The sequence below is a fragment of the Hypomesus transpacificus genome, chromosome 8, assembly GCF_021917145.1.
Source record: "Hypomesus transpacificus isolate Combined female chromosome 8, fHypTra1, whole genome shotgun sequence".
Classification (NCBI taxonomy): Eukaryota; Metazoa; Chordata; class Actinopteri; order Osmeriformes; family Osmeridae; genus Hypomesus; species Hypomesus transpacificus.
Window position 1 is genome coordinate 2767219 of NC_061067.1, and position 18685 is coordinate 2785903.

The window sequence follows — 18685 nt, forward strand, 5'->3', positions numbered from 1 at the left end:
CCCTTAGAAACTTTTTAAGGAGGGTCCTAGCTTATCGAGGAGGCTCCTAAATCCTCCCAAAAAGAGTTCCGAGGTCATCCCGGAAGCTTCTAGATCCTCCCGGAATTTCCTAGATCACTAAGGCTCCCCAATTGGAACAGAAGCCCTCCCGCTCCTAAAGGAGGCCCCCTAGAGTTGTTCTTGTTGGAATGCCGAGCTGACGTGAGCCCCTGTAACCCCCCCCTAATCCCCCCCCCCCCCCCCCTGTCTGGTAGGCAGAGGAGGCCCAGCAGCACTGCGAGGCCTGCCAGACCGACGTGGCGGTCAGGAGGGTGGAGCTGGCCACCACCAAGAGAGACGTCCTCACCCAGCTCAGAGAGATGGTCTTCCAGTGCGACCTGACTCTCAAGGCGGTACGTCCCCCCCAAACCCGGCGTCTCCTCTCCCGCCTGCTTTTTCCATTTCAGCAGCGTCCGCGAGGTAGACGCGCGTGTCTTCGTTCTCTCCATGGGATCGAACACCGACGCGAAAACCTCCCTTTATTGAAAACCACGCCGTTTACACGTCACTTTGGGTCGATACGAACGAAAACTGCAAAACCTTCAAATGTGACCCATGTCATCGCGTGTGTGTGTGTGTGCAGGTGACGGTCAACTGGTTCCAGCTGCAGCAGTCCCAGGCCGTGTCCCTCCCCGTCAACCACCAGGTCCTGTGCGAGAGCGCCAAGCTGTACGAGCCTGGGCAGCGCTACGTGGACTTCGTCCGGAGCCTGCCGGCCGACAAGGCCCGGGCCGAGTCCCTCTCCTTCGACGCCACGGTCGCTCCAAACACGGGGTGAGAGGGGGGAAGGGGGGGTTTCCCAGGGGCGGGAGAAAGAGAGGGCAGAGGCCAATGCAGCTGTTTTGTGTGCTCATGTGGGGGGGGGGGGGGGGTGGGAGTGGGGCGGGGGTTGCAGAGAAAAAGATCGAGATTGCGTTCGAAAGCGTAACACAATTGAGTGCAGGCCACAGGTCTTCCTGAGGAAGTGACTCGTCAGAGTGTGGGGGAGGGGGAGGGAGGATAACTCAGTCTTAGGCTTCTGTGCTCTGGATCAACACAACTATAAACAACGACATACTTATCGTTAGGAACACTCGCAACATATGAATTGACCCAACTCTCTTTGATCTCAAAGTCAAATGCTCTACCACTGAGCTAGCCCAATCCCAACAGTAATGTCTCAGTCCGGTGGAAAAGCTCTGTCCGCGCTGACCCGTGTGGTTCAGGTTGAGTTGGGTCTGGAAGTGCCCACAGAGAGACACAGCTGGCAGGTGGAGAGGACGGCTTTGTTCTGGCTTTGTTTACATCTCCTGCCCGCCCCGCCCTGGTCTGATCAGAGGAGGGGAAGTGCAGAGGTTTCAAGGCTGCACATCAACACCTCTCACACAGCACGCAGCACGTCACAGGGTTCCATTTAGAGATCCCACTCACCCTGAGACCACAGCCAGTGGCATGGGAGTGCACCAGCCAGGGCCACCTAGAGCCTAGTCAGACCCTTTATAGTCTGGATCTGAGGGAGTCAGGTGGCTGAGCGGGTAGAGGATCGGGCTAGTAATCTGAAGGTTGCCAGTTCGATTCCCGGCCGGTGCACAAGGATAAGAGCGTCTGCTAAATGTAAATGTAATGATCTGATCATGCCGGCGTTATGTCTTTAGGAATATGAGATCGGTGTTGAGTGCATATCACCTTTAGAAATTGAGGATATTCGGCATTTTAAGACAAGTTTCAGTGATCAGTGTTGGATCAGAATTTCCCTCCAGATCCGCCGGAGAGAGTTTCACCTCCGTTTTGCGTTTCCCCCCCCCAGGGTGCTTTTCACCAAGAGGTCGCTGAGCGGCAGCCACTCGTCCCATGGCAGCCTATCGCAGGGCTCGCTGCCGTCGGACTTCCCGGGCGCCGGAGAGAGCCCCGCCCACCCGCGGCCGGCCAAGATAGCGGAACGCCGCTCCAACAGCAGCACGGACATCCAGGGTAGGCACACGCGCCCACAGGACGTGGGCCCACAGGACCCCCCCCCCCCCCCCCCCCAGGCACACGGAGGGAGCGCATCGCTCGAGCCCTCAAACATCTTGTCTGGGCAGCACTATGTCGACACGAAGCACTTCTGATGCTTCGTGGTGTCGGCATCAGCTCACTGCTTTAGTGGTATCTGGGGCTTGTTGCCTGGTAACGACGCTTCCAGCACGAGGCAAGGCCATGAGATATGGACAGTACACATAGTTGAAATGCATACTTCATATTTTGATTCAAACTTCATATCCATTATTACCCTATGCATCAGCTAAGTACGACTGTGGTTAAATTCAGTAGAAACGACGGCCTTAGCAACTCCATTGGCGACACAATAGAGCAGGATGATTGGTGACGAGTCTGTTCAGGTCGGCAGGTTGATTGGGAGTGTGTGTGTGTGAGAGAAGGAGTTGTGTGTGTTTGTGGATGTTGGCACACCTGCACTGTGTCGTTTGCTTGGGATCCCAATGGAAATTGTACGTACAATGTATGAATACACAGAAGTGTGTGTGTGTGTGTGTGTGTTTGTGGATCCATGCAGGCTTAGCCTTGTGGATATAAATGGTTGGAGATTACAGTTGTCCTCCTGTGACTCTTATTTACGGAACACACACATGCACATGCACGCGCGCACACACACACACACACACAGCTGTTTGATCATACTTGTGGTTTGGTTCCTCATTTGAATGATAATATCCTGATAGGTTTCAGGTGCGAGCTCTTTCTGTCCCTGATTTCGTGTTTGCTGATTAAGTGTTGCTACGGCAGCCAGCATCACCCTTCAGAAAGGTTTTTATCCTGAGGGTGGCAACACATCAAGAATTCATTCAGCCACAGCTCACACTGTAAGACGGTAAAGCTTCTGTGACTAAATTTACAAGGACGTCATTTGAAAACCGACAAGTGTCCTTTTTAATCACATGTTAATGTGAACCCACTGGATACGTCACACCTGGATGCAATATTAGCATTCAAGTGTCACCACGACAAGGTACATCTTGGTAAACATGTTAATGGGATGTTCTTTCTGAGGACATGTAGGTGGTGAAGCAGAGATGGGATGGAGAGCTGGACACGGTGAAGTGTCTTGTTGTGGTTGTAGAATATCGTAGTTGTCGCCGAGTCTGGTAAAAGACAGCCTGTTCTTCGGCGTGTCCCTTTGTAGAACCGTGTCTGTTCTGGCTAGATGATCTGATGCATCTATTATCACCGCTATGTGTACACTGCTTTGGATACTAGCGTCGGCGAAATGATGAACTTAGGTTTTTGGAAATGACTACATTTAAATGTGCTGGGAAACTCGAGAGAGAGTCAAATGTGATTGTGAATCTTGTTCCAGCGCTGAGGATCCAAGGCCCGTTTCGAGCCTGGGCCACGGGTAGTCAGGGCGGGGGCATGTGCAGTGACTCCGAGAGCGCCGGGGGCAGCAGCGAGTCCCGCTCCATGGACTCCCCCACCGCCAGTCCTGGTAAGACCCACTGGACCTGCCCACTCATGCTGTTGTCCCACCACTTCCTCCTTCCTGTTCTCCATTTCCTGTCCCTGTTATCCCACTTTCGGTCGGTAGTATTTTAGATAAGATGACATCCAACTTTATTCACCCCCGACGAGAAAATTCAAAAGTCACAGCCGCCCCAATAAAATAAACAAATGTATAAATACTACAAATATACACAGTATTCGCAGCATCTCCTACCACCGTATTTCAAACAAAGAACACGGCATATCTCCTTCAGAAGTTCCGTCGTTTCTGTCAGTCGTCTTGTTTGTACTCGCTAACCAGCTATCTGTCCCTTCATAACCTTTCCTGCACCCGATGACTGGCATGTGCAATAACAACTGGCAACACCCACCGCCCGCCCTCCAACGCCCCCCCCCGTCTGTCACATCTCTCTCCACCTGGAGAAGGAAAACAAGACAGACCGCCCTTATGTCATAGTCATAACATCCGCCCTGTCAGATCACAGACAGTACAGTCAACTTGCTGTCTGGGATCGTTTTGGGTCTGGAACGCGTCTCATTGCTTAACTGAGCCGTCGGAAAGAAGCTTCTATTTTTTCTTTTGTTTGGTTCATCTTTGGCTGGGATTTCCACGAGAGCTGTAAAGGTCCTGGGATGTTTCAGCTTGCCCCAGCCCGGTACGACACCCTGCTGTTCCTACAGCAGGAGACACTGCAGCAGGTCAAGCTTCCAATGAGACGGTGCTGAGGCTTAAAAATGCATATCTACACACCTCTTTCTGTCTTTCTTTCTTTCCCTCCTCCTCTCTTCCTCTGTTCCTTTCTTCCTTTAACTGCATTCTCCACATGCCCGGGAGATGTTTTCCAGAACGTTCTCACTAGCTGTCTTGAGATGGGCCTCTCACGCAGACCTTTATGGGAACAATACGGAGGATTGACAATGGGCTTGATCACTGAATGGAAGTGTGAATCACCCATGATGCCTTTATGGTGGTCTCCGATTGGCTCCTTGACCTTTCACCTTAAATGAGCCCCGCCCCGCCGTGGCACATTCATAAGCGAAATGGTTTTCCGGAACAGTCCAGGCCAGCCATGAGAACTCACTGGCGTGTCCTCTTTACCTGCACAGGTGAATTCAAGAGGAGATTACCCAGAACCCCCTCCACAGGCACCATGTCGTCGGCGGACGACCTGGACGAGAGAGAGCCCCCGTCGCCGTCAGATAACGGTGAGTCTGAGGGGGAGAGGGGGGATGGGAACTCGCCCCGGAGGCTCCCCGGAGGAAACGGTTTGTCTCTCGTTCCCGTGTCCGACGGCGGGGTCGTTGAGGTCGTGCGTTTGTGTCGTGAGGGGTTCCGGGATGTCGGAGAAGGGAAGCTACAACAGAAGAGCCGACCAACTGGCAGTGTGAGATGAAACTGACCCTGATCCCCACTCTCTCTTTCCCCTCCCCCACACCCTGCCTCTCCCCCATCCAGGTCTGAGTGAGATGGTCATGGAGACAGCCAGTTCCCCAGGCCCCTTCAGGAACACCCTGATGTCCAAGGCCGCCCAGACCCACCGGCTGAGGAAGCTGAGAGCGCCGTCCAAGTGCCGGGAGTGTGACAGCCTGGTGGTGTTCCAGGGGGCCGAGTGTGAGGAGGTTGGTTGCTTTCTTCTTCTCTGGTCTTCTGCCTCCTGGTAAGCCATGTTTCGGCCACGCCGGAGGCTCAATCGCTCTGTTGCTTGTGGATGGGATCCAACTGGACTCAAACTGAAAATACAAATACATCGGCCCTTCACATAGAGGGGTTGGCAACCATGTTCAAATACGTCAGACGGGCGGTGTAATCGAGGGGGGAAAGCACTCCAGAGTTCCATGAACAGATACAAAGTCAGACATCAGTCATGTGTCTGGCTGGATCCTCCCTCAGTGCAGTGGAAACCAGAGGCCTTTCGCTGGCCCCACTCACCCCCTCCTGGATGTTCTCTCTCCACTCTGCTTATTTTAGATCGACTTCCATTCAATATTTATAAAAACCCTAAGACAATGTTTGGATACATTCGGAAGGACAAAGAACGGGTCGGTCCTACGGGGTTACTGAGTGCGTCGACAGATCGTTTGCGTCACAAAGTCCAACATGGCTGAGGTGGACGCTCCCTGAATGAAGTTGACCGACGAAATTACATTGACTGTGTTTTTTTGGTTTAGTTTTTGGTTCATGTGACTCGACCGCGCATCGCCTGACTCGTCTCATCTCGTTTCTGTGACTGTGTCCCCAGTGTTACTTGGCCTGTCATAAGAAGTGTCTGGAGCTGCTGGCTATCCAGTGCGGTCACAAGAAGCTTCAGGGTCGCCTGCACCTGTTCGGCGTGGACTTCACCCAGGCGGCCCGGAGCAACCCCGACGGCATCCCCTTCATCATCAGGAAGTGCACGTCTGAGATCGAGCACCGAGCTCTGAACATCAAGGTAACGTCGTTAAAACATCCGGCCCCCACAGCCAGGCTCCTGCTCTTGAATCTCCCCCCCCCCCCCCCCCACCCCGGACGAGATCCATTTTTCAAACTCGACGGGTGTCTGGATTTGGACCGTGTTCTTTAAACCGTACTGGAGTGCTCTGTTTGAATCTCCAGGGCCGTGTCCTCTCTGGTTTGTCTCCCCCACAGGGGATCTACCGCGTCAACGGAGCCAAGTCTCGGGTGGAGAAGCTCTGCCAGGCGTTCGAGAACGGCAAAGACCTGGTGGAGCTGTCTGACCTCTACCCGCACGACATCAGCAACGTGCTCAAGCTCTACCTGCGCCAGGTGAGTCCGTCACCGCCTCGCGCATCACCTCCGAACCAAGTCAACTGAGTTCGGCTGTTGCAGAGTCGCTCGCCCCTTCCCCTCCCCCCTCACGCCGCCCGGCCAAACTCCCTTTTCATACCTCCTCCTTTTACTGTCAACAAAAAAACGCCGGGACGCTTATCTCCTCCTTTCTAATCTCATCCCCTCCGTTGTGTTTGTCCTCATATTTCAGCCTCCTGCGTTTATAATGAACTTCCTTGTTTATTTCTCTCCGCCTGCCCAGCTCCCAGAGCCCCTCATCCTGTTCCGCTACTACAATGACCTCATCGGATTGGCTAAGGAGAGCCAGAGCGCCATCGTGGAGGAGGTGGAGACCCTGCGGGCTGGCCCCGACTCAGAGACGCAGCAGGTCAGCGTGGAGCTCGGCCGGGTCCTGTTCAAGATCCGTGACCTCCTGAGGCAGCTGCCGCCGGCCCAGTACAAGACCCTGCAGTTCCTCATTCAGCACCTGCACCGGTAAGGATGAGCAGGGAACACACACACATTTACATTTAGTCATTTAGCAGACGCTCTTATCCAGAGCGACTTACAGTAAGTACAGGGACATTCCCCCCCCGGGCAAGTAGGGTGAAGTGCCTTGCTCAAGGACACAACGTCATTTGGCACATTTCGAACCAACAACCTTCTGATTAATAGGCCGACCCCCGTACCGCTCAGCCATCTGACACACACACGCATACACGCACACCCTGACAGTGTCAAACAGAAAACCCTGCTTTCGGCAGGGAGAAGAAGATCGATTTGAACGAACCCAAACACAAACGAGACCAGAAGTTCTCGGAGCGTCTAAGCCCAGACGCCTGTCTAAACCTCTGGCGTCCATCTCGTTTCTTGGCGTCCCCCTCTCCCCCAGGGTGACGGAGCAGGCGGAGGAGAACAAGATGACGGCCAGTAACCTGGGCATCATCTTCGGGCCCACGCTGATCAAGCCCCGTCAGACGGACGCCGAGGTGTCCCTGTCCTCCCTGGTGGACTACCCCTACCAGGCCCTGATCGTGGAGCTGCTCATACGGCACCAGCACGTGGTGTTCGACTCACCCTTCAGCCCCCTGCCCTCCGCCTCGCCCACCGCCGAGGGAGCCCCCCCCGGCCCGCCCCCCGGCCCTCCCCCCGGCCTCCCCCACCGCCTCACCGCCCAGGAGAAGGAGATGCAGTTGAACAGGCACTCCAAGTCTCTGGGAGACATCAAAGAGGTGAGGGGGGGGGGGGGGGAAACGAATCCTGTGTTTTGTACTTTTAGAAAAATGCAAAAAAGAAAGCCCACACAAATCTTTTCATTGAGCAAGTTGACCAAAATGTGCTCCCAACTTTTCACAAAATAAGAAACAGAAGTCAAACGGAGAACATATAGTTAATAACTAACAGTGTATTAGTAGGGAATCTATGCCCAATAAAGAGGAAAGATTCAACACATGGTGTTCTTCAAATAGCTTCACCATCCATATTACCACTGTGTCTACTGTAAAACCATTCTCTCTTCTCTCCTTCCTGTTTCCTGTTCTGGCTTCTGTTTCCTGTCACCGTCTCTGTATAACAGCAGAGCTCCAAAGTGTATAAAAGGCATTCCTCCATAATCCCATCCTGCCGTTTGCTGGAAGAAGAGGTGCAGCCCATGGCTGAGGAGATGGACTTTCAGCCTGGTCAGTACACTACAGCAATACTATAGTATAGTACAACAATAGCTCATGTATAAATATATATACATTTAGATATATATATGTGATATAGAAAGTACAGCAGAATATCATGGATCAGAAGGTCATAGTTCTAACAGTATTTCTGGGGTTAGACTCAAGGAATATAAAGTCTATATTTTCCCAGGCACAATGCAAAATAACATCTCAGTCAAGAGTGCAACAGTAACAATATTTCAACTTCAGCGTAACACTACAATCTCATTTACACACTACAGTGCAAAAGAAACTAAAAAAGTTTTGACCCATAGTTAACACTCAGAAGCCTTTGTATTGACAGGCAATTCTGCAATGCATTGTGCTATTGCATCAGCATGTGCTGTGATAGACATCAGAAATAAACACTGTCTACCTGTCTCTCTTCCCAGCGGGGGATTCGGAGGACCTCAACGGCCTCCTCTCCTCGAGTGTCCTCGAGGCTCCGGGGCCGGAGGAGAGAAGCCGGCCGGGCCCCGCCTCCCGGGTCCAGCTCCGCTCCCCTCGCTCCAAGCTGTCGTCCCGGCCCGTGAGTCTACCAGCGGAGCGCCTCCCGGCCGCGGGGCGCGGCCTGGACCAGAGGAACACCCCGAACGGCGTGGAGACGGACGGCGCCCAACCGGAGGGGCCCGGGCCGGGGGCCGGCGAGGAGGCCTCGGAGGACGACCGGCCCCGGACCCGAGTGAGCAGTCACTACCGCAGCACGTTCATCGACACCCACACCCTGCGGAGGACGTGGGACAAGCAGTACAAGCGTTACGACGTCACCCCCAGGACAGCCAGGATCGTGGCGAGCTTGCCCAGCGAGGAGAAGGGGCGCGTGGACGACGCCGCCGGCCGACTGTCCGTTTCTGTGATGTCGTCCGCGTCGGCCTGTTCTCTTGGGAGTTGTAGTTCGAATCCCGTCGCCGTCGCCGCCTACCCCAACAGACCGTACACCATCGCGGTGAGGGCGGGCAGGACTTTGAGGCGAGAGGAGAATGTGTGCGAGTACATCCCCGTGTCCACCTCGCTGAGGCCCCCCAGAACTCTCCAGCCCCCCCCCGGAACCTTCTACAAGCCTCCGTCGGGCAGCAAGGCCAAGGCTTGGGCAGACGCGGGGTCGAAGATGAGTGCGGCGGCGACAGCTAACAGCGCTGAGGAGGAGGAAGAGGAAGAGGAGGAGGAGGAGGAAGAGCTGGGGGTTGAGATCGAGGTGTCTGTGGATGAGCCGTGCGAGGAGGCTGGGGCTGCCTCGTCCGGCCACCAGTCCCCTCGCTCCAGCCCCGAGGAATTGAGTCAGAGCGATGCTAAGCCTCTGTACCAGAGACTACGACCCAGGCGGCTGCAGGAGTATGAGCACAGGGAGGCTCACTTTGTATAGCCTCCCCCACCCTGGGAGGTACCCCTCCCTCCCTCCCTCACTTCACGGTTCAAGGTTCAAAGTTCAAGGTTCAAAAAACGTTTGGACGAGGAGGTCTGATGGAGATAATATGTGCCATATTGAAGACGAAAAACACCAAGAATTTCATGAACTGTGAAAAATGTACACATGGAAGTGTTATATATTAATATATATTTCTTGATATCTGTCAGGCGTTTGTTTGGCGCAGTGAGTAACAGATTTACAATGAAGACAGGATGCACTTATGTTGTTGTTTTGAAGTTACTTCACATGAATTCTGACTAAAAGTTGTTAAAATATAAATAAGAGAATAAGAAAATAAGAAAAAAAAAGTCATTTTACCAAACAAAGATGTGTGTAATTGGTCAAATTCTAAATACGTTGAAATCACACTCAGTTTCTTTACCATCCTGCTCAATACACATTGATGAAAGAACATAGTCTGTTTTATATTTTAAACTGTGCAATTACATTTTACAAAAAAAAAATGCCCATCGAACAACTTACATTACATTCTACATTGTTTTATGCCAAAAATGGGAATAACCTGTTACCGTACCCAATTCAGTTTGATGCACTTATTTAGCTTAATTTAATCTTACACCTTTTTTTGTCTCTGAATTCTCTGTTGCTATTCAGACTGCAGTGTTATGTTAGTCATGTCGAAAGTGTTCCACAACCTAAAGACGTGTTGCATCATGTTCAAATGGCCTCATCACTCACTTGATTGACACATAAGTATTGTACATGGTGTCTTCATGTAAATAAATTGAAATATGTTACGGAGTAACACCTTGTTGAAAGAAAAAATTATAATTCTGCATTCGTTTTTTTGTATCCAAACTGTAAGAAGCTTCCTGTGCCCATGTTTTGCCTTGCAGAAGGATGTCACCAAGGTTTAAAAAGCACATGCGTATACAAAGCTAAACACGGCCAAAGCTGTTTAAGAGCAAGCCTACGTTATTCAGCTGTGAACAGGGATACAATTGCCTTTCTCCCATGGACAACCCAATTCATTGTAGGTGCATCAGTCTCGTAAATGGTATTTCTGTCTGTATTTTATGAATGGTGAACGAATGTTTCTGTGTATTACATTACTTGTGTACAAACAGGTACATGGGAACATACGCCTTTTTGTAACTTATTAAAATAAAGCATACATCTTCCAAATATATTTTTTGACTGGCATCAATGTTCTACAGTTATGTTAGTGTGGTGATGTGATAAATGCAGAAGCTATTTTGGGTCCATTTAGCTGTTATACACTGTACATGCTACTATGTCCACAAGTAGGGCATCCTAAATGATATAAAAGTGTTGTTTTTCCTATTCATCATTTATAAGTGAATATCTAGACCTAATGAGACCCAAGATTAACCTATGAAAATGGAGTCTGGTATTAGTGGTCTGTTGTTTGTTAGGTCATGTTGGTCTCTTCAGCGAATGGATGAGTGGAGTTAGCAGGCTCTGGGCCTGCAGAAAGCAGATTATATCAATCTGCTTAACTATTCGCAAGGTCTAGGGAACGCACTGCGTAAACTAACATGGAGCACACAGGAGATTGTAAACGGCTACGTGTTTTTGCAGTGTTTTTATAGACGGGGGAAAGCAATCACGTTAGTAAACTGGGAGGAAATGATTTTAGCAGAAGAAGACAGTCAAGACTTACATGTAGTCATTTAGCAGACGCTCTTATCCAGAGCTGCTGGATAGACTTGCATTCGGCATTGTTCAAGTGTTTAAGATCAATCTTATAGCCTTCAGTATTGGTGAGTGAGCTGGATGCTAAACAAGTTATTTCGCAATGTACAGTTTTGCTCAAGCTTTGAATGTGTTGAGTGCTTGTAGAGCTAATGTCCTTTGCTTTTACAAGGGTGCATTTATTTATATTCTTTTTACAGCAGAAACAATAAATATATCTGAAATTCTCCATAAATAATAATTTCATTACAACAAGACATGGTGCCTGTCACAAATCAATATTTGTGTTGGCTGACCTAACAATGTAAACACTCAATTGTTGTCTATAAATAGTTTTTCAAGTACGATGCACAGAAATATGAAACAACTTCTACTGTGGTTAGTGGTTTATGTTTGCGCTCGTCTTTGTCGGTGTGTCGGCCCCATCATTCGATTATGTTTTCAGCCGCACTTGGGAATTGGGACTCCCATTGTTGAAATTGATTGGCATGACCTAGAAAGGCCCTCATCGTCCCACACTCTCGCTAAACCCCTTCTCTCTGTTGCTGCTGCTGCTGGTTCAGTCAGCATCAAGGCTCAGTGGGAACGTTTGCGGGCGACGTCTCTCCTACTGCATGGAAGAAGAAAGGAACACAACATGTCCATTTAAAGACAGGAAAGGAAAAACTTCCAGACCTTCCCAATCCAATTCAGCAAAAATCGTTGTCTGAGTTTTCCTGGGCTGTGCTTAGGATCGCAATATGGTTGTTGTGAATAGGTCGCATGGTTGAGGTTGTTTGGTTGTGTGGTACTCTGACGTGGTTTTTGGGGGGGATTGTGTTCAGGCCTGAGTCCTGTTGGACGGCCCCTGGGGGGTCAAGGGAGGAGCCATGAGGACAGCCGGTCAGATCCGACTGTTACTGTGGAAGAACTGGACCCAACGCAAGAGGCAAAAGGTAAACAAAGGTTCACCTCACGCCTGCGATGAGATCGATCACGTTTGGAAATACTCACAGGCAGGGCCTGTGTGTGTGTGTGTGTGTGTGTGTGTGGGGGGGGGGGGGGGATCCCTCTGACCAAACATTCAACATGAGGCCCATCCCGGGGAAAGCTAACTGGGAGGGGGTTTGTGGTGATTCTCTCAGGTCCGGTTCTTCATGGAGATCATGTGGCCTGTGTTTCTGTTCATCGGCCTGGTGTGGCTCCGAAGAGCTAACCCTCTTTACCGCCAACACGAATGTAAGAACCTAACAGTGGCCCACTGTTTCCACATCGACAACATTTAGGAGCTCGCTCATTCGCCAACTACTTCAACCGTTGGCACCATGTTGAACCATCTTAGCTGCCGAAGTGTGGGTGTTTCCTCATGCCCGTGCTGTTGCTCCGGTCTGTTGGAACAGGTCACTTTCCCAACAAGGCCATGCCCTCCGCTGGAGTCCTGCCCTGGATCCAGGGCATCGTCTGCAATGCCAACAACCCGTGTTTCCAGTACTCCACCCGTGGAGAGTCGCCCGGCCTGGTCTCCAACTACAACAACTCCATGTGAGCATGCCCAGGACACAGGGTCGGCTCCGGTGGGGGGGGGGGGGGGATCGATGGAAAATGCTCCCCCCCCCCCAATGGAATTCTGCGCCCCCCATTATTTTTGCTGTGACAGTTTTCTTTTTGATTTATTTCGTACATAAATCACACAGACACATCATGAAAATACTTGGTGTGTGTGTGTGTGTTTGTTTGTTCACGTGTGTATGTGTGTTTATTGGGTGTGTATTTTCTCCTGTGTGTACGTGTGGTTGTTGGTTCTCCCATTTGTGTGTGTTTGGGTGTGTATTTGTACTTCCATGTGTGTGTTTCCATGTGCGTTTGTTGTCCCCTCTCTGTGTCTGTGTGTGGTGTCCCGTGTGTGTGTCTGCTAAATGCTAAATGACTAAATGTAAAATGTGTGTGTCTGTGTGTGTTGTCCCGTGTGTGTGTCTGTGTGTGTCTGTGTGTGGTGTCCCCTCTCTGTGTCTGTGTGTGTTGTCCCGTGTGTGTGTCTGTGTGTGTTGTCCCGTGTGTGTGTCTGTGTGTTTTGTCCCCTCTCTGTGTCTGTTTGTGTTGTCCCTTCTCTGTGTCTGTGTGTGTTGTTCCGTGTGTGTGTCTGTGTGTGCTGTCCCGTGTGTGGGGTTTGACCTCCACTCAGCTTGGCCCGGTTCTACTCCGACGCCCAGGAGCTTCTGCTGTCCGACCCAGAGTTCCTTCAGCTGGGCCGGCTCTGGAGAGAGCTGACCACCATGAGCACCTTCATGGACACGCTGAGGACCAACCCAGAGCAGGTCGCAGGTCAGTCCCTCACAGACCCCACACCCACATACATCCCCTCAAAGGGTTTGGGTGGATGGGGGTAGGGGAAGGATAGGGTGGATGGGGGTTGGGGAAGGGTGGGTGGATGGGGGTTGGGGAAGGGTGGGGTGGACGGGGGTAGGGGAAGGGTGGGGTGGATGGGGGTAGGGGAAGGGTGGGGTGGATGGGGGTAGGGGAAGGGTGGGTGGATGGGGGTAAGGGAAGGGTAGGGTGGATGGGGGTAGGGGAAGGGTGGGGTGGACGGGGGTAGGGGAAGGGTGGGGTGGACGGGGGTAGGGGAAGGGTGGGGTGGATGGGGGTAGGGGAAGGGTGGGGTGGACGGGGGTAGGGGAAGGGTGGGGTGGACGGGGGTAGGGGAAGGGTGGGGTGGATGGGGGTAGGGGTAGGGGAAGGGTGGGTGGATGGGGGTAGGGGTAGGGGAAGGGTGGGGTGGATGGGGGTAGGGGTAGGGGAAGGGTGGGGTGGATGGGGGTAGGGGTAGGGGAAGGGTGGGTGGATGGGGGTAGGGGAAGGGTAGGGTGGATGGGGGTAGGGGAAGGGTGGGTAGATGGGGGTTGGGAAAGGGTGGAGTTGATGGGGGCAGGGGAAGGGTGGAGTTGATGGGGACAGGGGAAGGGTGGAGTTGATGGGGGCAGGGGAAGGGTGGGTGGATGGGGGTTGGGGAAGGGTGGAGTTGATGGGGGCAGGGGAAGGGTGTGGTGAATGGTCGTCAACAGTGCTTCTGAACGTCATGAAGAAGGCTTCAGGATTGTGTAGGACCTCCGCGCTCTGTGGTGGGTGAGCTTTGTTTACATGTCGTCCCGACCCACACCTCTCTGGTTCCCAGGAATTGTCTTCCTGGGTGCTTTCAGGTGAGTGAGGTGATGGGATTACAACAGTTGGGCTTAAGAGAAGCCAGCCGTAGTGAGACTGTAAGCTGCTTACTTTCACCAGTGCTCGGTTTGTTTGGTGGGAACTCGTGTGTCAGTTTTCTTTTAAACACCCGTGCTCCAGAAATACAGCAGAGTGCTCCTGAGTCTCATACTATCGTTCTTTCCTGAGAACTGATGGCATCACGCTGTTCCTGTGTGCTTCCTGAAAGCATTCCTAATGCTGACAACTCCCAACAATAGGCAACCTCAAAGTCGACCAGATTTGGAAAATCCTTCGGAATGATTGATGTGTGTATTGGTATGCGACTGAGTGTTTTCCACTGAGTGAGTGATGGATTCCCATGGAATCCCTCTAAAATGGCCGTATGACCTTTATATGTTAAACAATACATCTTTGTCAAAAGTCAAGATGCACATTTACGTTCATAATCAAAACCAGATATGTCAAACAAACTCCCCCAAAAACCTGATACTGTTTTATTCTTTAAATATCCTTAGCGAAAAAATGGTATGGATATACTCAGGTCTTACATTCCCACAGCAGACCATAAGACCCTTCACAATGCTCTTCAAAACCTCGGTCCCAATCTCTCCATAGGAGTAGTCCCCCATCCCAGTGGAATGTGAGAATGCGTGACCCTCAGGGGTCCAGAACATCGGTCACACACACACAACACACACACTTTTAATCATTGTGGTGTTGGGTGATTCTTCACTCACTGGGGGTATACGTGTTTGTGTTTCTGTGTGTGTGTGTGTGTGTCTACCGTCCTCCTCCAGGTCGAGGGGTGAAGGTGGAGGACATACTGAAGGATGATGAGACTCTGACGTCCTATCTCCTGAGAGACGTGCGGCTCACTGAGTCTGTGGTCTTCCAGCTGGTCAACGCTCAGATCAGAGCAGAGGAGGTGAGAGGCTGCCACATGAACATACAACAAATGTGTGTTTGTTTATATATAAATGACTGCGAAATGACTAAATATATATATTTAAGCAATAGCTCACGACAGGCCATTGTATATTGTCATCCTATCACGACTAAGGGGAGATGTTTGGTCTGAGGCAAATTCCGTGGCCGGATATAACGCTCACCGATAGTAATAGAGCTGAACTCACTCCAATTGGACTTTTTCAAATACATTAGACATAGAAAACAGTCGTAGTCTATGGAACCAGTCAGATTGCTTGAGCTATCCCTTTATGAAGATTAGCGATAGAGTTAGAAATAGTGAAATCATTTGACGTTGTAGTGTGATTTGATGGACAGATTTTGGGTGTGTGTGGGATCCACATTCCAGTGTGTCAGGATTAGTAATCTAGTCTGCTGTGTTGGAGCCCCTCTCACACTGGCAGGAATGGCCCTTTGGCAATTGCATACAGTTCACAAAGAACTCTCTCACACACACACACACACACACACACACACAGACACACACTCTCACACACATACACGCTCACTTTCTCTCCTTCACACATACACCCGCGCACATACACACGCGCACGCACGGCTTCTTTCACACGTGCACACGCACACACACGCTCTCTCTCGCACACACGCCCGGTCCAGTCCCAGTTCATTTTGGGGTCGGCCTATCTTATTGTGTGTGAGCATTTTGCCCTCACAAAGCCCTCGCAGGCTCCACGCCCGCCTCGCCGTGCTCTGATCCCGAGGTGGCGTCTTCGCTCGCCAGGGGGGCGGCGACAAAGGCCGTCTCCGACGCCGACCTACCACCCATCCCCACAAAAGCCCAGCACATCGCAATGACGTCAGTATCCCAATGATCTGCAAGCCCCGGCTTTCAGATGGAAATAGCCAAAGAAGACCCAGAGAGGGTGGCGCTCTGGGCCGGCTCATTCAGCCAACACCGCCCGTCTCTGGGACTCGCTGTCTGGAGAACTTCCAGAGACGAATCAGTTGGACTCCTCAGGACGGGACACCGTGTTAAAGCGGTGACTGGTGATGACACACACGCATAATAAGTGTGCAGCATGGAAACGTACGCGCTCACCAGGCGCGGCGCTTACTTGCAGCGGGCTACCTGCTGCATGCATGCACGGCACAGACAAAGAGCCCTTTAATTGGGCTTCTACACTTGAAACGCACACTCGCTCACAAAGGGCCACACTTAGCGAGACTGCTGGCTGTTGGCAGGGCGAACAGCGCAGGGCATGACCTCTCCAGGGTTTGGAGCGCTCCGTCTGAGAGGCTGCGGAATGTCACACACTGACGCTCCATTGTTTCCTGTCCAAGAGTGTGTGTGCTTGTGTGTGTGTGTGTGCGTTGTGTGGGTTTGTGCGTCTGTGTGTGTTAGTGTGTATGGTTTGTATGTGAGTGTGCGTTAGTGTGTGTGGTTGTGTGTTGCGTGTTTGTACGTCTGTGTGTGTGTTAGCGTATGTGGTGTGTGTTTGTGCATGTGTGGTGTGTGTGTGTGTGTGCCACAAGTGGGAACAAATTCTCCAATATTCTACCCAGGAATCCAAACTTCTGTTGTTTCAATCGACCAAGATTCTCCGGACACTTGATGCGAACGGCATCAACGCTCCTCAGAGTCTGCTCTGACCCCTGACCTCTGACCCTCTCCCCTCCTTCTAGTTTGCGTTCGGCGTGCCCGACCTCCACCTGAAGGACATCGCCTGCAGCCAGACCCTGCTGGAGCGCTTCCTCATCTTCCCCGGCCGCTGGGGCGCCTACATGGTCCACAACGCCATGTGTGTCCTCACCCCCCAGAAACTGCAGACCATCGAGGACAGACTCTACGCCAACGTGGACTTCTTTAAGCTCTTCCGCCTGGTCGGTCCTTCTCCCTCCCTCTCGATGTTTCTCCCTTCCCCTCTCTCTCTCTCTCTCTCTCTCTCTCTCTCTCTCTCTCTCTCTCTCTCTCTCTCTCTCTCTCTCTCTCTCTCTCTCTCTCTCTCTCTCTCTCTCTGACTATCAATGTTGGTCTGTCTGTGTTTGAATACAATGAGAGCAGACAACTGTTGTGGTTTCGCCATGAACTCTTTGGATCGAGTTTGTCTGGTGTTGGGTAACCAAGACAACGCCAGTAGTGTTGCATCAGCACCCTCAAAATCTCCCTGACTTAACTCTCGATCCCCATGCTTTAAAGGAATTAGTGATTGTTGTCATGATGTCTGTCTTTGTGTGTTTATTGTGTCCTGTCGGAGGCCAGTGACTGACCTTTTGACCTCTGGAACCACTTTCTCTTCATTGAAACATCCGCCACCTAGTATTAAGAGCTCATTGTATACCCATAACACACAGTCACGTGCTGTCAGTCGCAGCATGTAGAGGTGTCACCATGATTGAGTGCTTCTCAAACAGACTTCCAGAACATGCCGAGCCCAGGGACACGCTGTCTGAAAGGGCTGCCGAGGGGAGCAACGCTGTGTCTGTCACCTTTGGGCCCGGGTGGACCAGAGCTGGCAGGAATCCTGACGACTGCCTGGCACACCCGGGAGGAACCCAAGGGAAGCTGGGGGGGGACGGGGGACGGGGACGTTGGCACGAGAGGGAAGGGGCGATTTTGCTGGGAAACAATGTCTCAAATGTCTGTGGACCCAGCCTCAAGTAGCCCACAACAGAGAGCCTAACTACGGAGGCTTCCAACACAACGACACCAAACCGTGGCCCTGTCGTACTCCGATACCCACAATGCCACTCTGCGAATCCGGCTGCGACTGAGGCGGCGGAGAGAAGGGAGGCTCGGCATCGGTCCACCTCATGGTCTCAGCAGGCAGACTTGGCCCTTGTTCGATAAGGAGCTTAGAGCCGCGGACACACCTCCCCTGCCAGACTTAACGGAGGGAGCGCTGGTAATCTCCACCCTGGGAGTGTGTTTAACGTTCACGGGCAGCTCCGAGCGGCCTCTTCCTTCCTGCTCACCCCGACCACGAGGACAGAGCCAGCGGGGCCAGCACGGCCGGCGTGGACCGCTCCAGCATGACTCAGTGCTCAGTAAGGACTCAGTGCTGACTCTGCACCTGCTGGCTGGCAGGGAGCGCAGGCCGGGATGAAAGCCTCACTCACAGGCACACAGAACCCACCGTAGACTGGAGTTGAAAGGACAGGGAAGGAGGTTGTGCTTCAGGGCTATTTTAGCCGAGTCAGTGGTACACACACACAAACTCAATGACACACATGAACCCACACTTACACATACATAAACCCGCCCACACACACACACACACACATACACTCACACATCCAAACACACGTGCACACATACACACACACACATAAACACACACATACACTCACACATCCAAACACACGTGCACACATACACACACACACATAAACACACACTCACATGTACAAACGCACACATACACATGCATCCACACACACACACACACACACACACACTCGCACACACGTCCGTATCTCAGGAGAAAGAGAGGAATGTCAGGGAGGAAG

General features: G+C 51.9%; 3 protein-coding genes across 7 annotated transcripts in view; all 3 read left to right on the plus strand.

The window, feature by feature from the left end:
- LOC124469937 (rho GTPase-activating protein 29-like) overlaps positions 1–9679 on the plus strand; it is a 34577-nt gene extending 24898 nt beyond the window's left edge. For 4 of the 5 annotated variants that reach the window (XM_047023500.1, XM_047023502.1, XM_047023503.1 and 1 more), the window contains 12 exons: positions 255–392; positions 623–813; positions 1826–1989; positions 3371–3499; positions 4621–4719; positions 4970–5133; positions 5754–5942; positions 6140–6277; positions 6543–6775; positions 7173–7512; positions 7857–7959; positions 8382–9679. In XM_047023500.1, the coding sequence (XP_046879456.1) occupies positions 255–392; positions 623–813; positions 1826–1989; positions 3371–3499; positions 4621–4719; positions 4970–5133; positions 5754–5942; positions 6140–6277; positions 6543–6775; positions 7173–7512; positions 7857–7959; positions 8382–9352 (2859 nt within the window). In that variant the 3' untranslated portion in view covers positions 9353–9679. The remainder of the gene's footprint in view (positions 1–254; positions 393–622; positions 814–1825; positions 1990–3370; positions 3500–4620; positions 4720–4969; positions 5134–5753; positions 5943–6139; positions 6278–6542; positions 6776–7172; positions 7513–7856; positions 7960–8381) is intronic. The other variant, XM_047023501.1, reaches the window with a different exon arrangement.
- A 2209-nt stretch (positions 9680–11888) lies between these two features.
- abca4a (ATP-binding cassette, sub-family A (ABC1), member 4a) lies at positions 11889–17445 on the plus strand. Its single transcript, XM_047024169.1, has 7 exons — positions 11889–12009; positions 12199–12292; positions 12454–12595; positions 13236–13375; positions 15049–15176; positions 16862–17059; positions 17434–17445. Exons 1-7 carry the CDS (start codon positions 11944–11946, stop codon positions 17443–17445), a joined length of 780 nt encoding a protein of 259 aa, XP_046880125.1. The 5' UTR covers positions 11889–11943.
- Positions 17446–17567: 122 nt separating this feature from the next.
- Positions 17568–18685, plus strand: part of LOC124470330 (retinal-specific phospholipid-transporting ATPase ABCA4-like) — a 5956-nt gene continuing 4838 nt past the window's right edge. The window contains exons 1-2 of the mRNA XM_047024170.1: positions 17568–17766; positions 18123–18223. Coding sequence (XP_046880126.1) covers positions 17568–17766; positions 18123–18223 — 300 coding nt within the window. The remainder of the gene's footprint in view (positions 17767–18122; positions 18224–18685) is intronic.